This window comes from Leucopleurus acutus (assembly GCF_964270905.1).
Source record: "Leucopleurus acutus genome assembly, chromosome: 14".
NCBI classification, from domain to species: Eukaryota; Metazoa; Chordata; class Mammalia; order Artiodactyla; family Delphinidae; genus Leucopleurus; species Leucopleurus acutus.
In genome coordinates, this window is record NC_139156.1 from 72,215,914 (window position 1) to 72,240,085 (window position 24,172).

General features: G+C 41.8%; 1 protein-coding gene across 1 annotated transcript in view; it reads left to right on the plus strand.

The window, feature by feature from the left end:
• Positions 1-24,172, plus strand: part of ANK3 (ankyrin 3) — a 333,291-nt gene that overhangs the window by 165,075 nt on the left and 144,044 nt on the right. The window contains exons 9-16 of the mRNA XM_082855185.1: positions 2,733-2,831; positions 7,841-8,038; positions 9,897-9,995; positions 12,484-12,582; positions 15,225-15,323; positions 18,365-18,562; positions 20,151-20,249; positions 20,537-20,635. Of these exons, the coding sequence (XP_082711311.1) occupies positions 2,733-2,831; positions 7,841-8,038; positions 9,897-9,995; positions 12,484-12,582; positions 15,225-15,323; positions 18,365-18,562; positions 20,151-20,249; positions 20,537-20,635 (990 nt within the window). The remainder of the gene's footprint in view (positions 1-2,732; positions 2,832-7,840; positions 8,039-9,896; positions 9,996-12,483; positions 12,583-15,224; positions 15,324-18,364; positions 18,563-20,150; positions 20,250-20,536; positions 20,636-24,172) is intronic.

Consider the following 24,172-nt stretch of genomic DNA (forward strand, 5'->3'; position numbering starts at 1 on the left):
GAGGCCTTTCTTGGGGAACTCGCGGACTTTATCATTGAAATGAGGTGATGAAAGGAGGAGTGGCTAGAATGGAAAGCCCTTCACAGCTCTGACACTGCAGGAAAAAAGTCACCTTTCCTGGCTGAGTCTCCAGATTCTATAAGTTTTTAATAAATAAACACCAGAGATCCGAGGTAGCAGCTGCAGAATGTAGGGAGAAGAAGGCGCTGAGTGGCTAAAAGTTTGAGCAGAGGGGCTTTGTCTTAATAACTCCTCCCAAGATATGCCTTATTTGCCCTGCAGTCAGCAGTGGCCTCATTCTGAGTTCAGTCCATGGAACCCTGGATGAGTCATTTCACCTCTTTGGGCCTCAGAGTCTTCATTTACAAAAAGAAGATTGTACCTTCCGTATAAGGGTAGCTGTGAGAATACAGTGATCGAACATTGTGGATTTGCTTCAAAACAATATAAGAAAGGAGAAGAGGTCAGGATATAGATGAATCAAGGTGGATCCTAAGGTGACATTTATTGATGCTGTCCACCAGGTACCTAGACGTTCATTACACCGTACAGTCTACTTTAGTCTGAAATATGTTTGAAGTTTTTCATAAGGAAAACTTTTTTAAAAAGAGGAAGTCAGCAAAAATATATGTCTGTAAGGAACAATGTACTTCAAAGGATTAAGGAGTTGAGATAGATTTTACTCTTAGATAGCCAAGCATTTTGTTATTCAGTATGTAGCATTTTGCTTGGGGGAAGATCATTTTCAAAGATAAATGAGTTTTCAAAGATAAATAATTTTATGTCTGTGACCATAGTTTGAAAATGCCTATACATATTGTCACCCCTTATATCATAGAGTCTACTTATGAGAAAATGAGAGAATTAAATTTGACCTTTTAGTTCATAAAAGGCAGTCACATTCGGAGAATGTGACATTTTTTGTGTGTTGCAAGGTAGATGCGATGATTGTATTATTTCGCCTTCAGTATTTTCAGGTTTTACATTACTGGGAAGACATTTGGCCTTCAGGGTATACTTTTCATTTATTCTCAGATTTTATTTTATTCTATTTTATTAAGAAAATGCTGTTTCCACTTGAAAGACAGTCATATTGCTTAACTTTGCTTTAGAAGAGCAAATGTTTTAAATCAACATAAAAGGTAGAATATTTAAACACGCTCAAAATATACAAACCAGCTCGTGTCATATTTGCAATTCATATCTCATTTTTCAAGGAATTTTAATTCTACTGAGATTTAGCTAGTAGTTTAGAAATAAGATTGTACCTTATTGATTATATATTAGGATAATTAGGCTTACTTTCAAGATCTGCTCACACAATCTAGAAAGTGATTTGAATACATTAAATCAACTTTTGATGTATTGTAAGATGTGACTATCCTTAGGGTAGGTATTAAGTGTCAACAGCAGGAATCTTCAAGTTGGGGAACACATAAGCCAGAGTGTGTGAAAACTTCTCCATACGATTTGGAGCCACTTAGATAGTTTTAAGTGAATACATTTCCACTTCTTCATCTCCCTGTTAATTCTGCTATCCCACCTATGTTTTAATACAATAGCCCTTCTCGCTAGTCCGCTAGTCCGAAGGAAAGGCCTGAGTCTAACTGAGCCGCAAGGCCCCAGGGAGCAAAACCTCTGAGGGGAAGGGGAGATGGAGAGGGGGAAAAGGGAAGAGTTGAAAATACTGGTGTCCTATTAAGAACTCATGAGTCTGGTGATTAGATAAGCAATCCTCTGCATATCAAATGCTTAGAAGTCCTATTGCTGCCAACAAAAAGGAAGGACCTAATGGTCCTTATGTCTTATGATGGATCATGGGAAGACATCTTTGATGAAAGTTTATTAAGTGACTTTTGGCATGTCATTCAGGAGTTTAGAGAATTAGCGGCACTGCCAAAACAAAAGTCCAGCTACTTATTTATGCAGGCAAGATGTCTTAGCACTAGCATTTATAAAAACAAAAATTAGGGAAGTATTGTTGCTGAACCCTGTCTCATCTTAGCAATAAATAATACTCATTAGCAGATCCATGAACTAGTTGTGAAAACAATACATCTCATTCAGAGAGGAATTTTTAATAAACTGTTACTCTTGCTTAATAATCGTAAAATGTGTAATATATTTTTGCTGTTTTGATCCATTGTGTTTGAGTAATTATAATGCCAATCAGGAGATCTATTTTTGATTCTTAAATAAAGGCTTATGTTCTCAGGAAATCTTTAAACCTTTTTAAAAAGTAAATGTATGTATTTTTGCAGCAGGGAAATATGATACCGTAATCAATAAAAAACACTCAAGCATAAAATTATATTACATGAAGATAAAATTATATGGGGGAAGTGGAATGGAAATAGACACGCAGGAGCAAAAAGGGCCAATGTAAAATTTCTGTTACAAATTCCTGTTTTAAAGATTTGTGTATTTTTTTAAGTGGTGGATATCAAATTACTTATAGCGTTTAGATTCCATTGAATAGTCGAAAGGGTAGTGGAACAGTTATATTTTTAAATGTCAGTTTTGTATGGAATCACACACTTGGCAACTACTTAAACTTATGAAAAATTCTGTCCTCTAGTTGAAAATATAAAATTGTTTTATGAGATACATGCGTAAACGTTTGAAGCTCGCTGGCCCACAGCACATTGGATGCCGCACCGACTCTTGACCAAATGCACTCATTTATAGAATGTCCCATCAACTGTAACTGAAGATGTTGCCTTGTTCAATAGGATGGGCTGACGCCGCTGCACTGTGGAGCGAGGAGTGGCCATGAGCAGGTGGTGGAGATGCTGCTTGATCGAGCTGCCCCCATTCTCTCAAAAACCAAGGTAATTTCTCCCCAGGTGTTTGGTCATCACACTGTATTGAGCTTTGAATCCCTTGACTGGTTATTTCACCCAGCCTTTCAATCACATAGAAAATGCCATAGTTTGAATTTAGCAATTAGCGTGGCTCTGTGCACCCAATCTTTGGTGACCCTCAAGATTAAGTTTGGGTTTATGAGGCCTTCAGATGCATGCCCTCTATCACCAAGTCATTTGCGCGTGTGTTGCTTTTGTTTTTATTTCGTTTTGTTTCAGGAACACTTACTGCTTGATTTTATTCTATGAAACTTTCATAGCTCAGAAATGATTGCTTGTTGGGGAAAGCAAGATCTACAGTCTAAGGTCTGGGTGCTGGCGCACTTTCTCCAGCCTTCAGTTTATGTTTTGAGAGTTCACAGACTATTAAAAGGGCCAAGATATCATTCAACTGAAAAAGACTGGAAACTTTGGAAAGACTATACCTTGCTTGGGCCTTTGGAAAAGTTGACATATGTGAAGGGAATACATGATGATGGCCCGAAGAAAAATAATGTTTTACTAAGTGTCTTCTGGATTTTTAAATGGTAAAACCATTTGACGGTATTTGAAAAAGAGAATATTTGTAAATAAATTTGGGGACGTATAAAAACTACCTCAGAGTCATTACTGTTTTTTTTTAAATCAAACCAGTGATTTTTTGAAGCTATGTTAAGCTTTATAAGGAGGCCTAATTTCTAAATATTAACCAAAAAAAAAACCCAAGAGCACGTATTACTCCTGTTTGTACTCTGATCGGTGTTTACTCAACAGCTCTAGTGAAGATGGACAGGGTCAAGGTGGTCTGAACAATTCCATCACTCATTTGAAGTGCAGGTTTAGATCGGTGAGCTGTTGGAGATGTTATCCAACAGAATTAAGCAGCCACCATTTTTCATTGCACATGATGACATCTTGGACTTTTGAATGCTTCTCATCTAAACCATTCTATTTGTTATTCTTCCTTTCACATAGTCCATATCTGTCTTCTCTCCATCCCACTGCTATCTTTGAGCTACATCATCTTCCTGAACCATCATAATCACTTCCTTACTGGTCCCCCACTTCCTCACCTGCTCCTTTCCAGTCCAGTTCCCATTTTGCAGTCAGAGTGGCCATATAAACTGTCAACCAAATCATGTCAACCTCTTGCCTAAAAAGCCTCCAAGTAATTCCCGTCGTTCTCTTTAAAATTAATTTTTATTTTATCAAAGCAATATAAGCACAATTACAAGCAAATCATTGTCTCGTCATTCTTCTCCTAGTGTTCATCTCAGTATCTATTTGGCTTTTTTCCTGAGAAATCTCCTTGACTTTTTTCTTTGATGCTTTTAATATGCAAGAACATTTTCTTGTCCTCTGAGAGCTTCTTTTCTCAAAGCATCCAGTTCTTGTTTTATGGATGCTATACATCCTGTTGCCTTTTGGAGAACATTCAAGGTGACATTTCTTTAAAATTCTTTCTGCCTCTCATCTGTCCCTAACTCCTCAGATTTCCTTTTTTCTCTTTGTTGGCTTTGGCTCTCTTTCTCATGTTGGGGGTTGCCCACGAATGTCTGTACCTGACCGTGTCAAGCACTCACCTTTGAGTGGAAGCTCCGTGAGAGTGTGGGCAGGGCTTCTCTCAGGTGTATCAGGTGGTGGTGGGTTGGAGGGGTCCCTAACGTCGGGATAAATTGCCCTTTTCTCTGGAAGGTTTGGTTTTTTTTGAGGGATGAGTCCTCTCACCTTTTGCCGTGTACATCCAGATGAATGCATTGAGTAGGAAAAAGGAAAAGGAGCTGTCATTCTCCTGGTCCTCTGTGCATACCTTAATCATAACAATGATAACAACATTTACATAGTGTTTACTACATACCCAGGCTCTAAGCACTTTACATATATTAATCCAGTTACTCCCCACAACAGCTCGATGAGGTACTGATTTTACTATTATGCCCTTTTTATAGATGAGGAAACTGAGATCCGAAGAGAGAAAGTAACTTTCTCGAGATGTCTCAGCTAGTGGCAGATCAAGGATTTGAACCCAGCCAGTCTTAGTCTAGAGATCCTACTCTTAACACCTATGCTGTCCTCCCTTCTTCTGTGAACACCTGTTCTCAGTCCTGAGCCTAACCACTGCCCTCCGCTCTGCCCCAGCCTCCACATCCAGAATCTCCAGAAATTAAATTCCTGGTTTCCTGCAAGTTATGAGGGGGCAGTCATCTGGCTTTACCGGGTTGGAAGGGCTTGGAGACCTGACCACTCCATAGGCAGCTAAACCAATCCTGCTTTTGGCCCCAAGCTTCATCTTTATCCTCCAAGGTACTATGTTTCCATATTGTCTGCCTTTGGGGCATCTGAGAGGTAAATCCGTTTTCTGTATTATGCCCCGTGATATACTGGAGCCTGTTGTGTACATCTCTTTCCAGTTCCATATTCAGTAACATCATGTTGATAGCTTGAAATCGGTCATAGCATAGAGGTCTTTACACCTTGGAAACTGGCAAATGCCATATCTCAGGGCTGTTCTTTAAAGAGCTATTGTGAAACATTTACCAGCGCACCGCGGATTATACCCCTCGACAGGCACTTAGGTGTCAGCCTTTTCCTCTCTGCTGGATGAGGTAACACTTAAAATCTTTTCTCATATTCCAAAGTTTATAGACATCACACATCTGTTTTTGTTTCCTTTGCCATGTTGTGTGAGTGTGTGGGTGTGCATGCCCTGTGGGTTTTACCTTTTCAATTCCGTTCATGTTTTTCAGTGGAGTTTGTGAAAGGATGGATAAACACGCATGTCACATCTACCATGTTTATCTGGAAGTTGCCCCGCCCACTGCACTGAGAATTCCTTACCAGAATCTGACCACCTCTCTGCCTCATCTCTCCTTCTCTGGTCCTTACCTTCTTCTAGCCAAGCAGCCTCCTTTCACTTCCTAGAATACACCAAGTTTGTTCTCATTTCCCATTCCCTCAGACTGACCTCTCTCAGTCTGTCCCAGAGCTCTGCAGTCTTCACACATTTCTCAACTCAAATGTCATCTTCTCAGAGAGGCCTTCTTAGTTTCTTTACCTGTTTGCTGTCTCTTCAGTGAGATGAAAACCAGAACTTTGTCTCATTCAGGGCAGTACCCCAAGGACCTAAATCAGCACCTGGCACATAGGAGACCTTCCCCAAATATTTGTTGAATGAATAGTAAGCGAATGAAGGCATTCTGAACTTTAAGACCGTCTGTCTAATTCTTCAAGACTTTCATCTTTCTGAGCTAAGAAGAGCCGTCACACTGGACCCATGTTTTTAGCTTGATGACAATGCCGTACGTACTATAACCCCTCTCCACACGGCAGATAATCTTTCCTTTCTTCTGGTCCTTCCCCAGTGACCTATAAGTTACCCACTCATATGTGGTTGTTTTGTGTATCATTAGAGAATCTCCTTCTTTTATTGACACAGCCTCCCATTTCTACTCTCCACTGAGTCATTTGTTCTCTCGCATTTTGTTTCTTTGTTTACTTTGTGTTTTCCTCTAAGACTGTATCAAAACATAAAGCGGAGGAATGTTTTGGCAGGAAATAAACAAGTGCATATGCTAGTGGGTGGCAGTATCTCAAATGAGAAATGTTCCCCTCCTTTCCTGCACCTTAGTTTCTACTTTGGTGCAAAATGTTGGAGTGGAATTTTTTAGGCAGAAATATTCTGCTTGAGTGGCAGTGTATGAAGGCTTTAAATTTACATAATTATTTATGGAGCTCTTTCTATATATACAAGGCTCTCTGCTGGGCAATATGGGGAAATTATAACCCATGAACCTCCTGTTTTCAAGAAACAAAAATAGCTGAAATACATGACATGGTGAGTGAATGATGCCATGAGAGTGGCCAAAGGAAGGCTTGCTTTTTTTCCCCCTTGAACTCTTGTTTTATGTCATTCAGATAAATTAGGGGAATTTAACTTGGCCCGGAGGATTCAGAAATGCCTAGTTCCTTGGTGTGCATACTTAGTATATCATTATTTTCAAAGTTCAGTGATGTTGATTTTTTTGGAAACTGAATTTACCATCACTTTTCCCTCCCACGTAGGTTAAACTAGGTTACAGTAATTACTAGAGCCTCTCTTGATAACTGGATTCTCTAGGAACTTCCCAGGCTCCAACACTTTGTCTGCATATTTAAAGGAAGCGTGCCTGGAAAGACTGATATCTTAATACCTTGTTTTTGCCTTCATTAGAAAACGTGTGTTGAATGCTAAATGTCACTCCAATCTTCTTAATGGTTTTAGTTACCTTTGACCCCACTCGTGCCTTCTCTCAGCTCTCTAAATGAATTTTTTACTTATCCGTATTGCAGATGAGGACCTGTCATTGAGCCCGATTGATTTAGACTGAGGCAAGCATTAATTAGTTAATGAGTTCGTCACAGTCTTGCCTTTCCTCGCCATAGACACACGGGGGCACCAGATTGATGGAAAAGGGCAACGTTTTCCTTTCTACGTTGATGTGAGATGAAATGTGTTGTATTCAGATCTTTTTTCTAAAAATTGATCAATATAATATTCAATATCAAGCATTAATAACACAGGAGCACAAAAATAAAAACCCGTCCAGTGAATACCATTCTGGTTCTGCCTTTATTTTATCCTTTTCAGTCTTTTGTTGTTGTTATCAGTACTTTTTTTATTGAAGTGTAGTTGATTTCCAGTTTTCAGTCTTAAGTATTAAGAATTCAGATTCACTGGAAATGCAACCAGTAGTGGACCTTGGTGCAATTCACACTGTTTTTTAAATCAGAAAAAGAAATTATCGTTGAAAATTTATTTTTGATTGATTTAAGAAGTAGGAGGACTAGTTTGGAAAGTAGCTGCAGTTCAAAACAGTTGCCACAAAACCTTTTAAAAAGAGAAGGCATTTCCGTGTGCAAATCTAGGGCATCTGTTCACATTTGTACTGTATTTTATGTTGGGCATATTCGCATTTGAAAGGTAAAACAATAAACTCTGCTTGTCTTCTGTGTTGCAGAATGGATTGTCTCCACTGCACATGGCTACACAGGGGGATCATTTAAACTGCGTCCAGCTTCTCCTCCAGCATAACGTGCCTGTGGACGACGTCACCAATGACTACCTGACTGCCCTGCACGTGGCTGCCCACTGTGGCCATTACAAAGTCGCCAAGGTTCTCTTGGACAAGAAGGCTAACCCCAACGCCAAAGCCCTGGTGAGTAGCTTAGCTCACAAGTCCAGCCTGTGTTGTCTTGCTGACCACGTGCTACCCCTGCACGTAAAGGGATTCCTTTTCAGGAGGTGAGAATGGAAGGTCTAGTTAAGTAAAGTGTACTTCTTGTCAACCTTCAAGTGGCCTTCTGGAAAATCTGTAAACGCTTCTATTTCCAACATTAGCAAGACTGGTGAGGCTAAATCATTAACTTCTTTATGGTCACACTCATGATTCTCTTACATAAATAAACCCAAAGACTGTACAAGTACAAAAGGACTGAGCTGGTCAGCTTATCTTCTGGTAGGTAAAGTGATAACTGTGAATTAAAAGTTTTTTGTGAGATCTAAAAATACGAGGCAAAATGATCAGAAAACTTCATCTTAAACATGAAAGGTCTAGGAATTTGTGAGCAGAACTTCGAGGTGAGGATGTTAACCATGTAAGGTAATGAAATATCACCTGTCATTGTTTCCTCAAGTTGCGAATCAAAAATTTGGTCTAGTTTGTAGTCTTAACTCCTAGAATGCCATGCTGCTTTAACCTTGAGCTTTGCTATATAGTTTGGTTTTCACAAGGAGATGGTGTTTGTTGTCTTTAGAAAAATAAATGGTCCCAAGTTAGTAAGCTGTTTAAATTTAGCTCAGAAGAAGCACTCATGTTTAGGAAAAAAATATGTCACCAAGTGCTAGGGAAAACGTGTGCGTTTACTAGCAATTTTGCAGTGAAGGCTGTCATCTGATCAACCATTTTAGGAAGGGTCTCTGTTCCCTTGCGGCTCATAGGGTCACCTCTGGCACTCTGTGGGCCCTGAGATTTGGAGTGGGCAGTAACGGATGGGCAGAGAGGAGCCCTCCAGACCCCAGGCAGCTCCATCACCATCGTAATTCTAAATGCTTTTCCTGGAGCAGCATTTTAAGAGCTGTTGACTGGCCCAAGATAGCAAGCATATCTTTGAATTCTGAGAAGGGAGAAAAAGAAATGAGCAGTCATGACTTATTTTTCCACACAAGAAAAAAAGCCTTACGACAGGGTGTGGGCTCTCATCCTCATTTTCCTCTGACTGAAGATTTCACAACATTAGGAGGTTCTGGAGGTTGTGGGCAGTCACCCCTGGATGGACTAAGGCCTGGTAAATGGTCTCAAAACCTCCATAGAAGCACTCACGGTGACTCTGACCTAAGCTTGCATGGTGGGCCCTGATATTCTGTAGTTCTCTGTGGCGACAAAAATATTCTCTGTGGTCTCTCTCACTTAGCGGGCAGTACAGTTTGGTAAGTAATTTGTTTAAAAAGCAGGTTCTTGTACTAGATTAAATATTAAACCAAATGATCCAACTAATGTTGGGTTGTTTAACTTTCTGCTTCCTTGGAGTAAGCACCTACTTGAATCTTAAAACTTGGAAGAAATAAAAACATTTCAGAACAGGTCTTGAAGTTGTTTTTAAATGCAGCAGAGAAGTCACAATGGGCAGTGGTGAAGTTTTGGCTGTGAGGACCAATTTTGGCCGAGATGTTTTTAGTCTGTCTTTGAAATGAGGTAGAGGAGGGACATATTTGGAAAATAAATTCCAGAATAAAATAGTCTAAGAAGACGCATGACCATTTTGCCTTAACTACCGGGAGATTATGACAAAAATTTGCTTCCTGTTCGTGATTAGCAGGGCACCTTGGGTTCCTGGGAGCAGGGAGACTACCTGTGCTTCCAGAAGAGAATCTGTATTCGGTTTAACCCCTCGCTGTTGCCGCTCATTTCCAAATCTTTACACAACGTCGCTTTTGCAAACATATTTTACCATACACAGTGGACGTAGATCTCAGCGGAACGTAATCCAGTAGGTCTGCGTCTCTTTCCCTTGCAGAATGGCTTTACCCCTCTCCATATCGCCTGCAAGAAGAATCGAATTAAAGTAATGGAACTCCTTCTGAAACATGGTGCGTCCATCCAAGCTGTAACCGAGGTGAGAAGAGGAGGGTTTCTGGGGTTCCCCATGGATAGCCTCAGCAGGCAGAGGCCCAGTGCCCTCCCTGACGACCAGCTAGTTTTGCTGTGTGCGGGTGTCCTGCTACTTTCTGAACCCTTCACCCAAGGGGCTGCCAGTGCTTAGGAGAGCAGACAAGAGTGGGAGCAGAGTGCAAATACATCACCATGACGAGAAGCATAACCCAAACACGTGTGTCGTGCTCAAGACAGGCGGGGGGACGGGGGATGCCATCACTCCAAGCGTAATTTACACGAAATCCATTCATGCTCTGCTCCTCAAATCCTGTAATGCGGTGCTTAGGGGTGGTTTTGCCCGCTGCGAGGCATTTGTTCATGTCTGGAAGTATTTCTAGTTGTCACAACTGGATGGTGCTACTGGCATCTAGTGGACAGAGGCCAGAGATACTACTAAACGTTCTACAGCGTACAGCCCAGCCTCCAACAACAAAGAATTATCTGGCTCAAAATGTCACGTGTGCCACGGTTGAGAACCCCTGCACGACATAACCTCTGCATACTGATGAAGTGAGGATGGCTCTCAGGAAACACGCAGAATTAACGAAGCACAGAGTTGCTGAAGTTAGTAAAAGGGTAGCTCTCGGTTTCTTTCATGCAAACTGACATAGAACTCAGAGAAGTGACTTATTGGGATCAGGGTTGAGCCTGCAACACTCAAACCAAGCCTGGCATCCACTTCCTTGGGCTGCACTCCCTTTGGTTTACTCCGTATCTCTGCACCCTCCACGCGTCACGTCCCTCCCTTTCCAGGCTAGTCCTGTATGTCTTTCAGGACCAGATCTGGGGCTGCCTCCTCCGGGAATCCTCCCGTAACCCTTGGCCTGGGCCAGGAGCTCCTCCTTGGGACCATTGGCACATCCTGTGCATATTTCCGTCAAAGCTCTTGTCCAGCTGGCTTACTTATGACCCAGCCACTCCCCTCCACCCCGCCCCAAAACTACAGGCTCCACCAAGGCAGGCCAGAGTCTTACTGGTGTTAATACACCCGCAGTACAGTAGATGCCATAGTAGATCCTTCAGTAGTTTTGTGGAATGCAACCATGAAGACTCTAGGATTCGAAGCTAACGTGAAAACTAAGGTCTAGTCCAGTCATTGTTGCTTTGCCTCAGTTTCTCATCCGCACATGAAGTATTTGCCTTGATTTCTAACACTTACAACCTCGAAATACTAAATGATAGAAAATATTAATACCAATTCGCTCTTTTCTGAGTCTTCTGGCTTTATGGTAGGCATCCAGTTATTTTCATTATAAAATAGTTTATTCTCAGTGCGTGGCAGCCCTTTTTAAAGATCAAAATGGGCTCTGAAATAAAAGATTTTTCACTGGCGTCTGAATAAGTGTCCAGAGATGCCAGCCTGTGATGAGAAGCTGCCACGGCCAGCCCTGTACTCCCTCGGAAAGGCGGTGCAGACCATGTCCTCACAACTCCCCCTGCTGATGGGAAAAGGTGCCGAATTATAACAAAATTCTCCTTCCCCCGTTTTCCTCAGTTCCCACTATTTGAAGTCTGGGCAACCAAAATTCTACCTCTTCTGTTTTCTTTCGTACTTTCATTGTATAGAATTCCTTTAACATATTTTTTGACATTACTCAAATTTCTGTTGAAATTAGTTGTCTCCTTCTCTCTCAGCTTTTTCTAGCCATATTAAGTATTTTTTTCCAAATTATGATGTTCATGGTATAAGTGGGATTAAATTCTGAAAAATTGAAAATGCAATCATTTTATGCAAGAAGTACCAGTGGTGGTGGGGGTGTGTGTGAGGGGGACTTTGAAGCACACATGAAAATTAAGGTCTAGTGACCATTGTTCTATTTGCCTTAATTATATCACCTTGATTTATAATATGCAGAAAGATAAAAATTTAAATGATTGGGACAGTTAATGCTGATCTGCTCATTTCTTAGAGGGATGGCTTTGTGTTTCCACCTTGCTCTTTCACGTGTAATATAATCAGTGATTCTGAGAGCATGGGAGTCCTTATTAAAAGGCCAGAACAGGATCTGAAATACAAGTTGAATTTTTGCTATTGTGTCTGTAATCACACAAGTGTCCCCCCCCACACACACAGACACAGACACACACACACACACACACACAGTCATATGGATAAGGAAGGCTTAGTAGCAAAGGGAAAGAACCTTCAAGGTATTTCGCTAAATATTTTTTATAGAGCTATATAAAATGTGTGAAATAAATCTTTCTTCTTTAATGGTTATGACATAGGCCTTTCATAATCACGGAACGTGCTTTAGAGACATGATGAATATTGATACGTTTGCCTTATAAAATCTATGACGTCATGGTGATGTCTTGATGTTTTCTGATCTGATCAATAAATTGGTTATCTTAGCCTGGATGGATGGATGGCAGGTAGGCAGGCAGGCAGACAGACAAACCCTTTTTAAAATAAGCCAACAAACTGACATCTCCCTCTTTTTCCCCAGTCGGGCCTTACCCCAATCCATGTTGCTGCCTTCATGGGGCATGTAAATATCGTGTCACAACTAATGCATCATGGAGCCTCACCAAATACCACCAACGTGGTAAGTATCCTTTGAACAAACTAGGTCTAATTGTGAGCATTTATGAAACTGGAAACGATTGCTCTCAATCTACTTATTTTTGTTATAGGTAAATTAATTCCCATGTAACTTGAGTACTTAGAAAAGGGCAGAATTTTGAAAATACCTGTGGTTTCCTTTATTTCAAAGGCAAGATCCATTCGATCACTAGCTGGTCACAGATTGCTGAGACTTAGGGACTGTGTATATTACTACTGAATATTATGCTTTAGAAAATAAAGTTTTGTGGACGGGGAGAGTTTTTTTCCAACAGAAGCATTATGTTGCATGCATGATGGACCTAGAGATTATCATACTAAGCAAAGTAAGGCAGAAAGAGAAAGAAAAATGCCATATGATATCGCTTACATGTGGAATCTAAAATGTGATACAAATGAACTTATCTACAAAACAGAAACAGACTCACAGACATAGAGAACAGACTTGTGGTTGCCAAGGCGGAGGGGGTTGGGGGAGGAATGGATTGGGAGTTTGGGATTAGCAGATGCTAACTAGTATATAGAGAATGGATAAACAACAAGGTCTTACTGTGTAGCACAGGGAACTATATTCAATATCCTGTGACAAACCATAATGGAAAAGAATATGAAAATGAATATATATGTATAACTGAGTCCCTTAGCTATATAGCAGAAATTAACACAACATTGTAAATCAACTATACTTGAATAAAATCTTTTTAAAAATAAGTGTTGCATGTTGAGAAGGTGGTTCCAACACTCTCCTTATTGTGATTTCAAGTAACTTCAAAGTAATTTCTCTTCAGTGTGCTCGACAATGTTATCGCAAACCCATGGAACTCAGTTCATTATTGGATGTTGTTGTTTTCCCACACTGAGCATTGCTCTGCAGAACCATGAGACCCACTTCATAGTAAATGTCAGAGGAGTAACTTACCACCCTCGATCCGCGTGTGGCCTTTGACATTGCTTTACAGAATTTTAAGTTTAGCAGCATAACAATCTTAGCACCCCAGACCACAAGCATAAGAACACTTGTTGGACTCATGAGCACCAAAGAAATAAAAATAAAACAAGGAACATTCTGGCACAGAAAGGGCAAACCATAAGGTCCTGCGTCCTCACCCTGAGGGTAGGCCCCCGAAAGACTCTGTGTCTTCCAACAGCTTGAGTCAGCACATCCACGTCAGACCAGCTCTCAGCTGAAATGCAGTCTTTCCTGGTACTAACGCCAGGAGAGAAGGTTTTCCTTTACAAAGAGAACACTGGGTAACATGGTCACCTACATCCTCAGCACCTTTCCAGGAAACATAGCAACAAGTTTCGTGTGAACTGTATCTCTGCATATCCTTCCATGGAGGTGGATGTCCTGTAAAGCAAAGCAATATCTATAAAAAGTAATTTAAAGGTGGGCACTGGGACTTCCCTGGTGGCGCAGTGGTTAAGAATCCGCCTGCCGATGCAGGGGACATGGGTTCGAGCCCTGGTCCGGGAAGAGCCCACATGCCGCGGAGCAGCTAAGCCTGTGCGCCACAACTACTGAGCCTGTGCTCTAGAGCCCACGAGCCACGACTACTGAAACCCGTGCACCACAGCTACTGATGCCCGCGTGCCTAGAGCCCATGCTCCACAACAAGAGAAGCCACCGCAATGAGAAGCCCGCGCACCGCGACAAAGAGTAGCCCCTGCTCACCACACCTAGAGAAAGCCTGTGCACAGCAACGAAGACCCAACGCAGCCAAAAATAAATAAATAAATATATAATTTTAAAATAAAAAATAAAGGTGGGCATCACTTGTGTGGGGGAGAATATATTTGATTTTTATCACTTTTTACATTTCAATCCATATGTGTTTTCTATGTTGTTTTCCTTTTTTTATTATTACATAAACGAAAAGATCATCTGAATTAAAGTCCATTTGGTGAAAAGCAGCAGAGGCGGGGGAAGTCCAGTGGCAAAGAAAATAACCCCTTGGGATAATGCCCCAAAGGATAATGACCTGTTGAGATAAAGCAGGAAATGCAAACCAAGGGCAAGCCACGTCTGGCCCTTGGGTGTGTTTTGTGTTGCCTGTGCAGCATTTTTGGTTTTCTTTTGTTTTGAACTCTGATTTTTTGACCAGCATTCAAGAAATATCCACAAATATCCAAACTGCCGCTGTGTTTGAAAAATAGGAAGGTATGGCATGATACGGCTGGCATCGCAAAGAGTTACTGGAGTAGCCCGCTGACACCAGCTAGCAGCGCCTCCCCCAGCCAGGAGAAGGCCTGGCCTGTCTCCAGGAGCATTCCCCCATCTGCCCGCTTCACTCGCCTACCCTCCTGCTTGGCCCCATAGCATTTGCCTTTGAACCCCCAGTGAGGCTACACTGTAGATTACTGAGCACGGCTTCTGTCCTTCCGTGCGCTCTGGGCTTACACTGATGTCTTCTTCCATCATGGACCAGGTTCCTGGGAAATTCTTGTGTATTTGATTTCCTATCTTTCCTATTTTCAATAAGGAAGTGCTTGGAACTACTTTTTATTTAAAAAAAAAAAAAAAAAAAACCCTCCATCATCAACTTTATGCAAAGCAAATAGGCCAGTCTTCTTTAGAGCTGCCGTTAAGTTACCTTAAGTTACCTAACGGCTCCTGTTCCCCAGAGAGGAGAAACAGCGCTGCACATGGCAGCTCGGTCCGGCCAGGCCGAAGTCGTGCGGTATCTGGTGCAAGACGGCGCTCAGGTAGAAGCTAAAGCTAAGGTATGTGCCGAGCGTGGAAGTGTTTGCTTCGAGAGAAGAAATGACTTTAATAAAACCTTTAAACATAGGCATGCTTTCTTCCAGGATCACTCTTTTAAAGTAATGAACCACCACCAATGACAAAAGTCTCTACCCAAGGGATATTGAAAACATCCCTTCCCTGTATGTGTATCTGCTCAATTATTTAACGAAATGAAGTAAAACAAGAACTTTGTGTCCTTGGCACATTGCTCATCCCTAATGGCTTAGGAAACAAACCTAGAACTGGCCCGCAGTTGTTTGCACTCTGTGGAGAAGGGCTCATGCACAAAGCTTCTAAAACAAGCACAGTTTGGAAGCATAATTGAGTTCTTTTGGTTGACCTAGATGTCAGCTGTCAGAGCCACGAAAGGAGAAAGGGAGTTTGAACTTTTTCTCTGCAAGTTGTGAAACCATAAACCCTGAGACTTGGTCAGAGTTGTTCATGGAACATAGAATATAGAAGAACGTCAGGGATGAGTTCGTTTGTTTGTTTGTTTGGGGCCGCACCTTGCGGCATGTGGGATCTTAGTTCCCAGACCAGGGATCGAACCCACGCTCCCTGCATTGGAAGGTGGAGCCTTAACCACTGGACAGCTGGGGAAGTCCAAGGGCTGAGTCTGAATGCGTCATTCTCTGCCTGGCATTTACCCTCCAGAAGAAACTCACTATCTGTCACCGTCTTGATGGTAGTTGGTCTGGTTATCAAAATGGCAGTTTAAAATTTGTTGTTTATTTATTGATGTTTAGCTTTTTCTTAATGATTTTTTTTCAGTGCATGAATAAACTATAATTTACCAATTTTTTTTTTTAAATGGCAGTTTAGGTCAAGAATCATAAATAGATATGTAAATACCTCAACCATTTAATTTTAGCCCTTCAATATACATTTATTTGTCATTTAATTACATACTTTGTAGTTTCTAGTTTAGGGTTAAAAGAAGAGAAGACTGAGGCATTTGCAAAGCAGTTTGAGTACAGGATATTTCTCAACTTTTATAATTTTCCCCCAGTCTATTCAGCTCTCCTACCCATATGTAGTTTGACCATAGTTGGCTTTTTGGTTTTGTTTTTGTTTTGTTTTGTTTTTTTTTGTTTTTTGGCTGTGTGGCATTCAGAACTTCCCCAACCAGGGATTGAACTTGTGCCCCCTGCATTGGAAGCATGGAGTCTTAACCACTGGACCACCAGGGAAGTCCCATAGTTGTTTTTTGTTTTTTGTTTTTTGTTTTTTGCGGTACGCGGGCCTCTCACTGTTGTGGCCTCTCCCGTTGCGGAGCGCAGGCTCCGGACGCGCAGGCTCAGCGGCCATGGCTCACGGGCCCAGCCGCTCCGCGGCATGTGGGATCCTCCCGGACCGGGGCACGAACCCGCATCCCCTGCATCGGCAGGCGACTCTCAACCACTGCGCCACCAGGGAAGCCCCCATAGTTGGTTTTTCATCAACGTCTACCGAGGCTCTCCAAGGCTTTTAACAGTGTCCTTAAAGCCTTTCCTTCGGTACTCATATTTTACCTGTTAACATATTATGTCATATAATTAGTGTAAACATAGTACAAGCTAGAAAAGTACTAGTATAAACACACTAGTGTGGGAACAAACACAACTAGGTCTTTGTAAACATAAAATCCACAGGTGGGTACAAAGGTAGTGGTAACACTCTAGTCAGCAGACTATAAAACTTAAGGTTCCGGTGTATCGTGGTACCAGCTGGTAGATTTTACAGAGGACCTAGAACCAGAGCTCCGCAAACGTTTTCCGGGAAGGGCCTGATCATCAATATTTTAGGCTTCACAGGATACTGTCTTTGTCCACAAACTCTCAGCTCTGTCATTACAGAGTGAAAACAGCAATAGTACATAATTTAATACATCAGCAAATGGACATGACTGTGTTCCAATAAAACTTTATTTACAAACACAGGTGGCAGCTGGATTTTGCCCCTGGATTTTACTGTTCTGATCCCTGATCTAGAGGATGTTGGTTAATCAGTTAAGTAGATTTGTTACGAGAGGCTGTACTCTACCATTACAAGAAACCTCACATTTTTGAGTGTTGTTACATATGAAGCGTTTCATCTAGGAAATGGTTTCACCCACAAGCTGAAATTGACCATAAGATATATAGTTATCTCATTAAAGAGATAATATGTGTCATTGTTAAGAGTCTGACTTCCATAGCCAGTGGCATCTCCCCTAACTTCTCACACTTCCTACTAGTTACACAGACCCTCTTGCTTTGATCTTGACCTTTGCACAGCAGTGCCCTGTGCTCCAGCCTCTTCTCTCTACTTGCCCTACATAAAGTATTTACCTGGACTTTTTCACATCCCGGTAGGGGATTTCTCTCCAGAGGGCATCTTTGGGCAAACAAGGAAAAGATACCCCTCCAACGTGGGGATAAGGCCCTCAGGGTGCAGGACTTAGGAGTGCCTTGTGTCCTTGGGTGAACTGTCCTAAGGTGCCTTCCACTCCAGGCAGATGCAGCCTGGATGACAGCTCGGCAAGCAGAGGATGGGCTGGCTGTCAGCCCCCATCGTAGCTGGGAACCTTCCTCAACCATCCTACACTGCCCTCTCCCCTCCTCCCACTTTTGACTGTGGGAAGGCAGCACCAATACAATAATTCATTACATATGAGTGCATGAGAACTGGTGGAGGTATAATATCCCTCCCAGGCATTTCCGTTTTCCCAGGATACATTCCCTTATCTCCCCCAAAAAGGAGTCATCAGAGGTTTAAAAATTGCTAAAGTATAGCAGGACGGAGTGGGGATAATTTCTAGATAGAACTGCCTTTCACAATTCTCACGCTGATAGGTTACTCAGAGGGTGTTTAAGGTGCTTAGATCTGCCATCCCCACCTTTCTGAAACTTAAAGAAAAAGATAAATGAGGTTCTTTTTAGTATTGAATCAAAGAGTTGAATGTAGCCTCTGATACCAAGCAGTGAAGTTTCCTGTATTTTTCACAGTGGCACCATTGTTTTCTCAGCTCATCAGCCCTGAACTTTTACTTGTCCTATAGGATGACCAAACCCCACTCCACATTTCTGCGCGATTGGGGAAAGCAGATATAGTACAACAGCTGTTACAGCAAGGAGCATCTCCAAATGCAGCCACGACTTCTGGGTACACCCCACTCCACCTTGCAGCCCGAGAGGGGCATGAGGACGTAGCCGCCTTCCTTTTGGATCATGGCGCATCTTTATCTATAACAACAAAGGTATGAAAGCCAGTCTTAGAATCCTGCTGTGTCCCCCAAAAAACATTCTCTTTACAGTTTCCTGCATGGTAATAGGTACAAAAGGTGTACAACAGCAACTATACTTGGATCCCAGGATTAACATGGCCAGCAAAGCCCTGGGGTGGGGCAGGGTGATTTGGTGTGTGTGTATATCTTACGTTTCTCAGTACATTATCTTCTAATGAAACCTTATTGATGTCTGGAGTCAGATATTTCTTGCAAGTTGTTTGACAGATTTAAAGGGTGCTTTAAAAACACAGCCACAGATTTCTGTTGCTGAGGCCAGGTATACAAACCACTTTATCAAAGCTCAGTTGGTTAATGCGTTTATAATACTTTCAAAGCAGGAGGTGTTTTTTTCTCGGTTTGTTGATGCTGCTTTTTTTGTTGTTGTTTTCTTTTCTGATTTATAGGTTTTTGTTTTTTTTTTTAATCTCAGCTCTGATGCCTTACAGTAATGACCCACCACCCAGTTGCTTTTCAAGTGCAGAATGCAAAATTTAGAGCTCATTTTTCTTTGATCCTACATGAACTAGCAAGTGTGATAGCAAGATGAACTGGCCCATGGCATGTCTTAGAAAGCTAGAAATTGGTGTTACACCCTGTTTTAGATGCAGAGAAGAAGCATTCATGTGTAATCAATGCAGAAGATAATTACAGTGATTACAAATACTTGGGAAACTATCTGAACAAATGATGACTTTCTCAGAATTCGACCCCTGCGATTCTCTAGGCTCCTCAGTAGACATGCAAGTTCCTGGATCTCATTTAACATGTGAGACAGAGGAATGGGTGATAGGGTTTTGAGTGTCCTGGCCTTTCCACCATACGAGCTGCCCACTTACTCTAACTGGCTATAGTCCCATGGGGTCAAATATGTTGACAGCCCTCTAATCCCTGCCTCATGCTTGGGGCCCTAGCTGTGCATGGTGACCGACCAGTCGACACCCAGATCCTTGTAAGAGTTGGAAGCAAGAAGAAGGAGCTGCTCAACTCTCAGTATCCAACTCTCGCCTATTTATTGAGATAGAACCCTGTGTTATTGTTCAGTTCACCTGTGGTGGCTAAAGTGTGAGAATCTCTGACTCCTACCCCTAAGGACTGGGTCATACATACAGACGTGTGTATACGTGTGGCAATAAAGAAGGGGGAAGAGAAAGGCTCCAGTCTGGTGATGTGGGAGGTTATGGGAGGTCCAGACTTGTCCTAGATTTTTCCAAGCCCTCCAAATCCAAATTGGGCCTGGACCCTATAACCTATTCTCCCCACAATGTGAAATCCCCAAATGGCCCTAGAATAAGCCCCAGATCCAGCTTTCCAACTTCATCCTTGTCAGGTACCTGACTAGTCCCCAGGATTAGTGTCTCGTGGCCGAGCCAACAGAAAGAGAAAGATTAAGTATGCTGCTCATCTGTTGAAAAGGGGACTCTTTAACTGTTATCTGCCAGTCTTGGTCCTTAAGTACAGGCTTAACTGCTCTTCACCATCAGAATAATGCCTCAGTTCTAGAAGAGTGATGCCTTTGTATCGTTTGTATTACTCATTATTTTTATGTTTATCGTTTCAGAAAGGATTTACTCCCCTTCATGTGGCAGCAAAGTACGGGAAGCTTGAAGTAGCCAGTCTCCTGCTACAGAAAAGTGCATCTCCGGATGCTGCTGGGAAGGTATGGGGTCATCGGCCAACTTGTAACAGGCCACTCCCATGATAACAAAAAACAAACGCTTGCTAACATTCACCAACAGCCACCTAAATTATAACTAATCCATATTGAAGTCTCATAGGATGAAGATGACTGCAGAAATAGGAGGTGAAAGCTGGGGTCCAAGTGTTGTGGAAACTGGAATGTAAACTACACTGTGTGTTGTATCCAATGTAATCCCATCTCCTAAATCTAGGCCTCTGACGTTAAGGCGCTTTGACACTGGTTGTTGTTTCTGCACGTGTTTTCAGAGCGGGCTAACTCCACTGCATGTAGCTGCACATTACGATAATCAGAAAGTGGCCCTTCTGCTTCTGGACCAAGGAGCCTCACCCCACGCGGCTGCAAAGGTACCTGTAATGTGACAGCATGAGGAGACTGACGGGCAGTCTCTATATGTATATTTACTTTGGCTTCGTCTGTATCACCCTCCTAGTTTAGGCATCCCTTAAAGATCATGGAAATATAAGTGCCTTAGGAAGTCTGTGCCTTCGGCTATTTAGTCAGCTCCTGTGGTAGATGCTCAATAAATATTTACTTGTCCATTGTTATTCCTTGAAAATCCAGGATGTCCTGGAGTCTGAGGAAAATCCAGGAAAAAAAGTTGAGGTCCTCTTTAGCCAGACTAAAAATGTAAGAACAGCCAGAGGGAGTAAGAAAGTTCTCATTTGTCAAAGTTATAAAATATGTGTTCCATTTTCCTGGCCATAAAACATTGCCTTCAGGTGGTTTATGTGTGCTTAATAAAATAAGTTGAGAGGTTTTGCTCATGTGTTGTTATTATTGCTAAGGAGAATCTTTATTCTTTTTTAAAATTTATTTTATTGAAGTATAGTTGATTTACAATGTTGTGTTAATTTCTGCTGTACAGCAAAGTGAATCAGTTATACAGATATATACATTCCTTTTCATATTCTTTTCGATTATGGTTCATCACAGCATGCAGACTATAGTTCCCTGTGCTATACAGTAGGAGAATCTTTATTTTTCTTTATTCTTATTGTTAGGTCTTTTTTTTTTTTTTTTTTTTTTTTTTTTTTGCGGTACGCAGGCCTCTCACCGCTGTGGCCTCTCCCGTTGCGGAGCACAGGCTCCGGACGCGCAGGCTCAGCGGCCACGGCTCACGGGCCCAGCCGCTCCGCGGCATGTGGGATCTTCCCGGACCGGGGCACGAACCCGCGTCCCCTGCATCGGCAGGCGGACTCTCAACCACTGCGCCACCAGGGAAGCCCTGTTAGGTCATTTTTGACCGGTAGATAACAGAGATTTCTCAGAAAAGAGGTACTTAGAGTGAATGGCTTTCTTATGACTCTGGCATTCCGACTTGAGAAGCAAATCATAAAGAGTTTAAAGATAGGTTAGCATAGTGCTGTTGGTTTAATGAGTTCGCTATTGTTGAGCAGGTAGTTATGATCAGAGAACACTGGAATGATACAGAGCACAATTTAAAATGCTATCCCATTCCTTTCCTAAATACTGTTGGCTGAAGGAACTTTTAGCGCCCCTCCGGCTTTTTATATTTGTTTAGCTCTTCCATTTGGGGGCAGCTACAGTGTTCTCCTTTAGACTTAGTGTTTAGATCAAATCTCTTGTACACACAAATCAAAGAATTTGGGCTATTCTAAGTTACTTTGGATACTTTCAGAGATAAAGTTTTCAGGTACTTTCTCCATTTAGAGAGTATGTGATCTTTGAAAGTTATTTCTCTTCAGAACCTTTTTTTCCTGTATTTCTCAGTCATCTCCTGCCCCATCATCTTCAGAATTGTACCCAGTGAAATCGACAATTCAAAATCAATCCCCCAAACTTGCTTTTCATCTAAGAGCAGCTTTTTCCCATAATTTCTAGCCCTGACATTCTTTCTATCATAAAGCCATCCCTTGACTTTTGAAAAAACTTTATTTAAAAAAAAAGGAATAGCAGCATTATTCACAACAGCCAAAGTGTAGAAGCAACCCACGTGTCCATGGAAGCATGAATGGATAAACCAAATGCAGTCTATACACGCAATGGAATATTATTCAGTCTTAAAAAGGAAGGGAATTCTGACACGTGCTATGACATGAATGAACCTCAGAGATACTATGCTGAATGAAATAAGCCATCAAAGGACAAATACTGTATGATTTCCTGTGGAGACACAGTGTAGAATGCTGGTTGCCAGGGGCCGAGTGAAGGAAAGAATGGGGAGTTAGTGTTGAATGGGTAGAGTTTCAGTTTAGAGATGGATGGTGGTAATGAACAGAGAACATTGTGAATGTACTTCACGCCATTGACTGTACACTTAAATGGTAAGTTTTATGTAATGTATGTTTTACCACAAGTTTTAAAATGAGAAAAATTTACAATGAAATTTAATAGTTGTCCACTTCATTTGTTCATTTTCCTATCCCTTTAAGCCTGGGCCGCTTTTCTTCTGTTATAAGTACCCTCAGGCTCATGGCAGGCAACCAGTAAATAATTAATAAGTGAACTATTCATTCCTCACATGAGAGTAATAATTTTGTCATAACTAGTGCTAAGTAGTTTAGAATTGACAAAAGTCATAAATAAGTGAAACAAAATGAGTCCAATCCACCTTTTCATCCACAAATAACTCTGAAAAAGGCCAATAGTTGATATATTTGTAGTTGATTTTCAGCTTCGTATTTGTCCAACAAGACTTCACGGTTCCCTATCTGCAAAACATCTTTGACAAAGAGTCGAACAGCAGTTCTTTAACAGCCCTTTAGCCTTCAGCATATCTTTTACAGTCAATTGAACACAGGCTTTTCTAAGAGGACATTCATTCACATTCCCATAGTGCAGTTGCCTCCGTAAGAGTCTCTGTATTGCCATGTCTGACACATGTCCAACCATCCCCCCCTTTCTGAGGCCGTGGTCCTGGTCAGGAGCTTTTTCTAGTCTTTGATCCTGAGCAAAGCCAGTTCTCTCAGTTAGGGTTTGGTTCACCTGGTAGAAAAAAGACGTAGCTACGGTGGATTGAACTGACGAGGTTCTGTTTGTTCTCTTGTCATAACCAGTCTGGAGGTAGGCAGGTGTTGTTGCTGGTTCAGCGTTTCCGGAGTGTAAAGAAAATTTCCTGTGATTTTTTTGGGTCTTTCTTCCAGCTCTTGCTGCTCAGGCTGCCAGGTAGTAAAGAAAGTCAGACACAGGTAGCCCACAGGGGCAGCTCTTACTGTTCAGGCAGGCCCCCTTGGAGGGTTTTCATAGGGACTAAACTTTTTTAAACAAAATTAAATTTGTTTTGTCATTTTTTTCTGATTTCTTTAAACTGAATAGGACATCGCAAAAGAGGAACAGTGGGTTGGAAGAAGGTAGAAGAGTAATATTTGAAAAGCAGACTGATAAATGTGCCCTCATAACGTGGTATTAAGTACCCTAATCACCAGTAGGATGGATTGAGAAAACACAACATTAAAAAAATAAATAAAGAAGAAGAAGAAAGAAAGTCAGACAGCAGGGCATTGCCAGAAGCTCCACCCAGCCATTTCTCCTTACATCTCATTGGCCACTTCTTTCTGCAAGGGAAGCTGGGAAATGTAGTTTTCAGCAGGGCACAACACCAAAGGTTCTTTTATTAAGGAAGGAAGGAGAATGGATATAGGGTAGGCAAATAACCTTCTTTCCTCTAGGGAGGCTACAGCATTTCTGAATTCAGGTAGTGGTGAGAAAGGAGGGACAGAAACTCAACAGAGCTAAGCATGCATATGGATATGACAGACAGCCGTGCTTTCCATGCTACCTCTTCCTTATTCACATCCTTTCTTCTTGGAGTACATGATGCTTTCTTGTTGCCCTTTCTTCCCTTTTGTAGAATTGCGGGCATATTTTCTTACCCACATGTGCCCTAGAAACACGATGTGACTTGAGCTAATGGAAGAGGA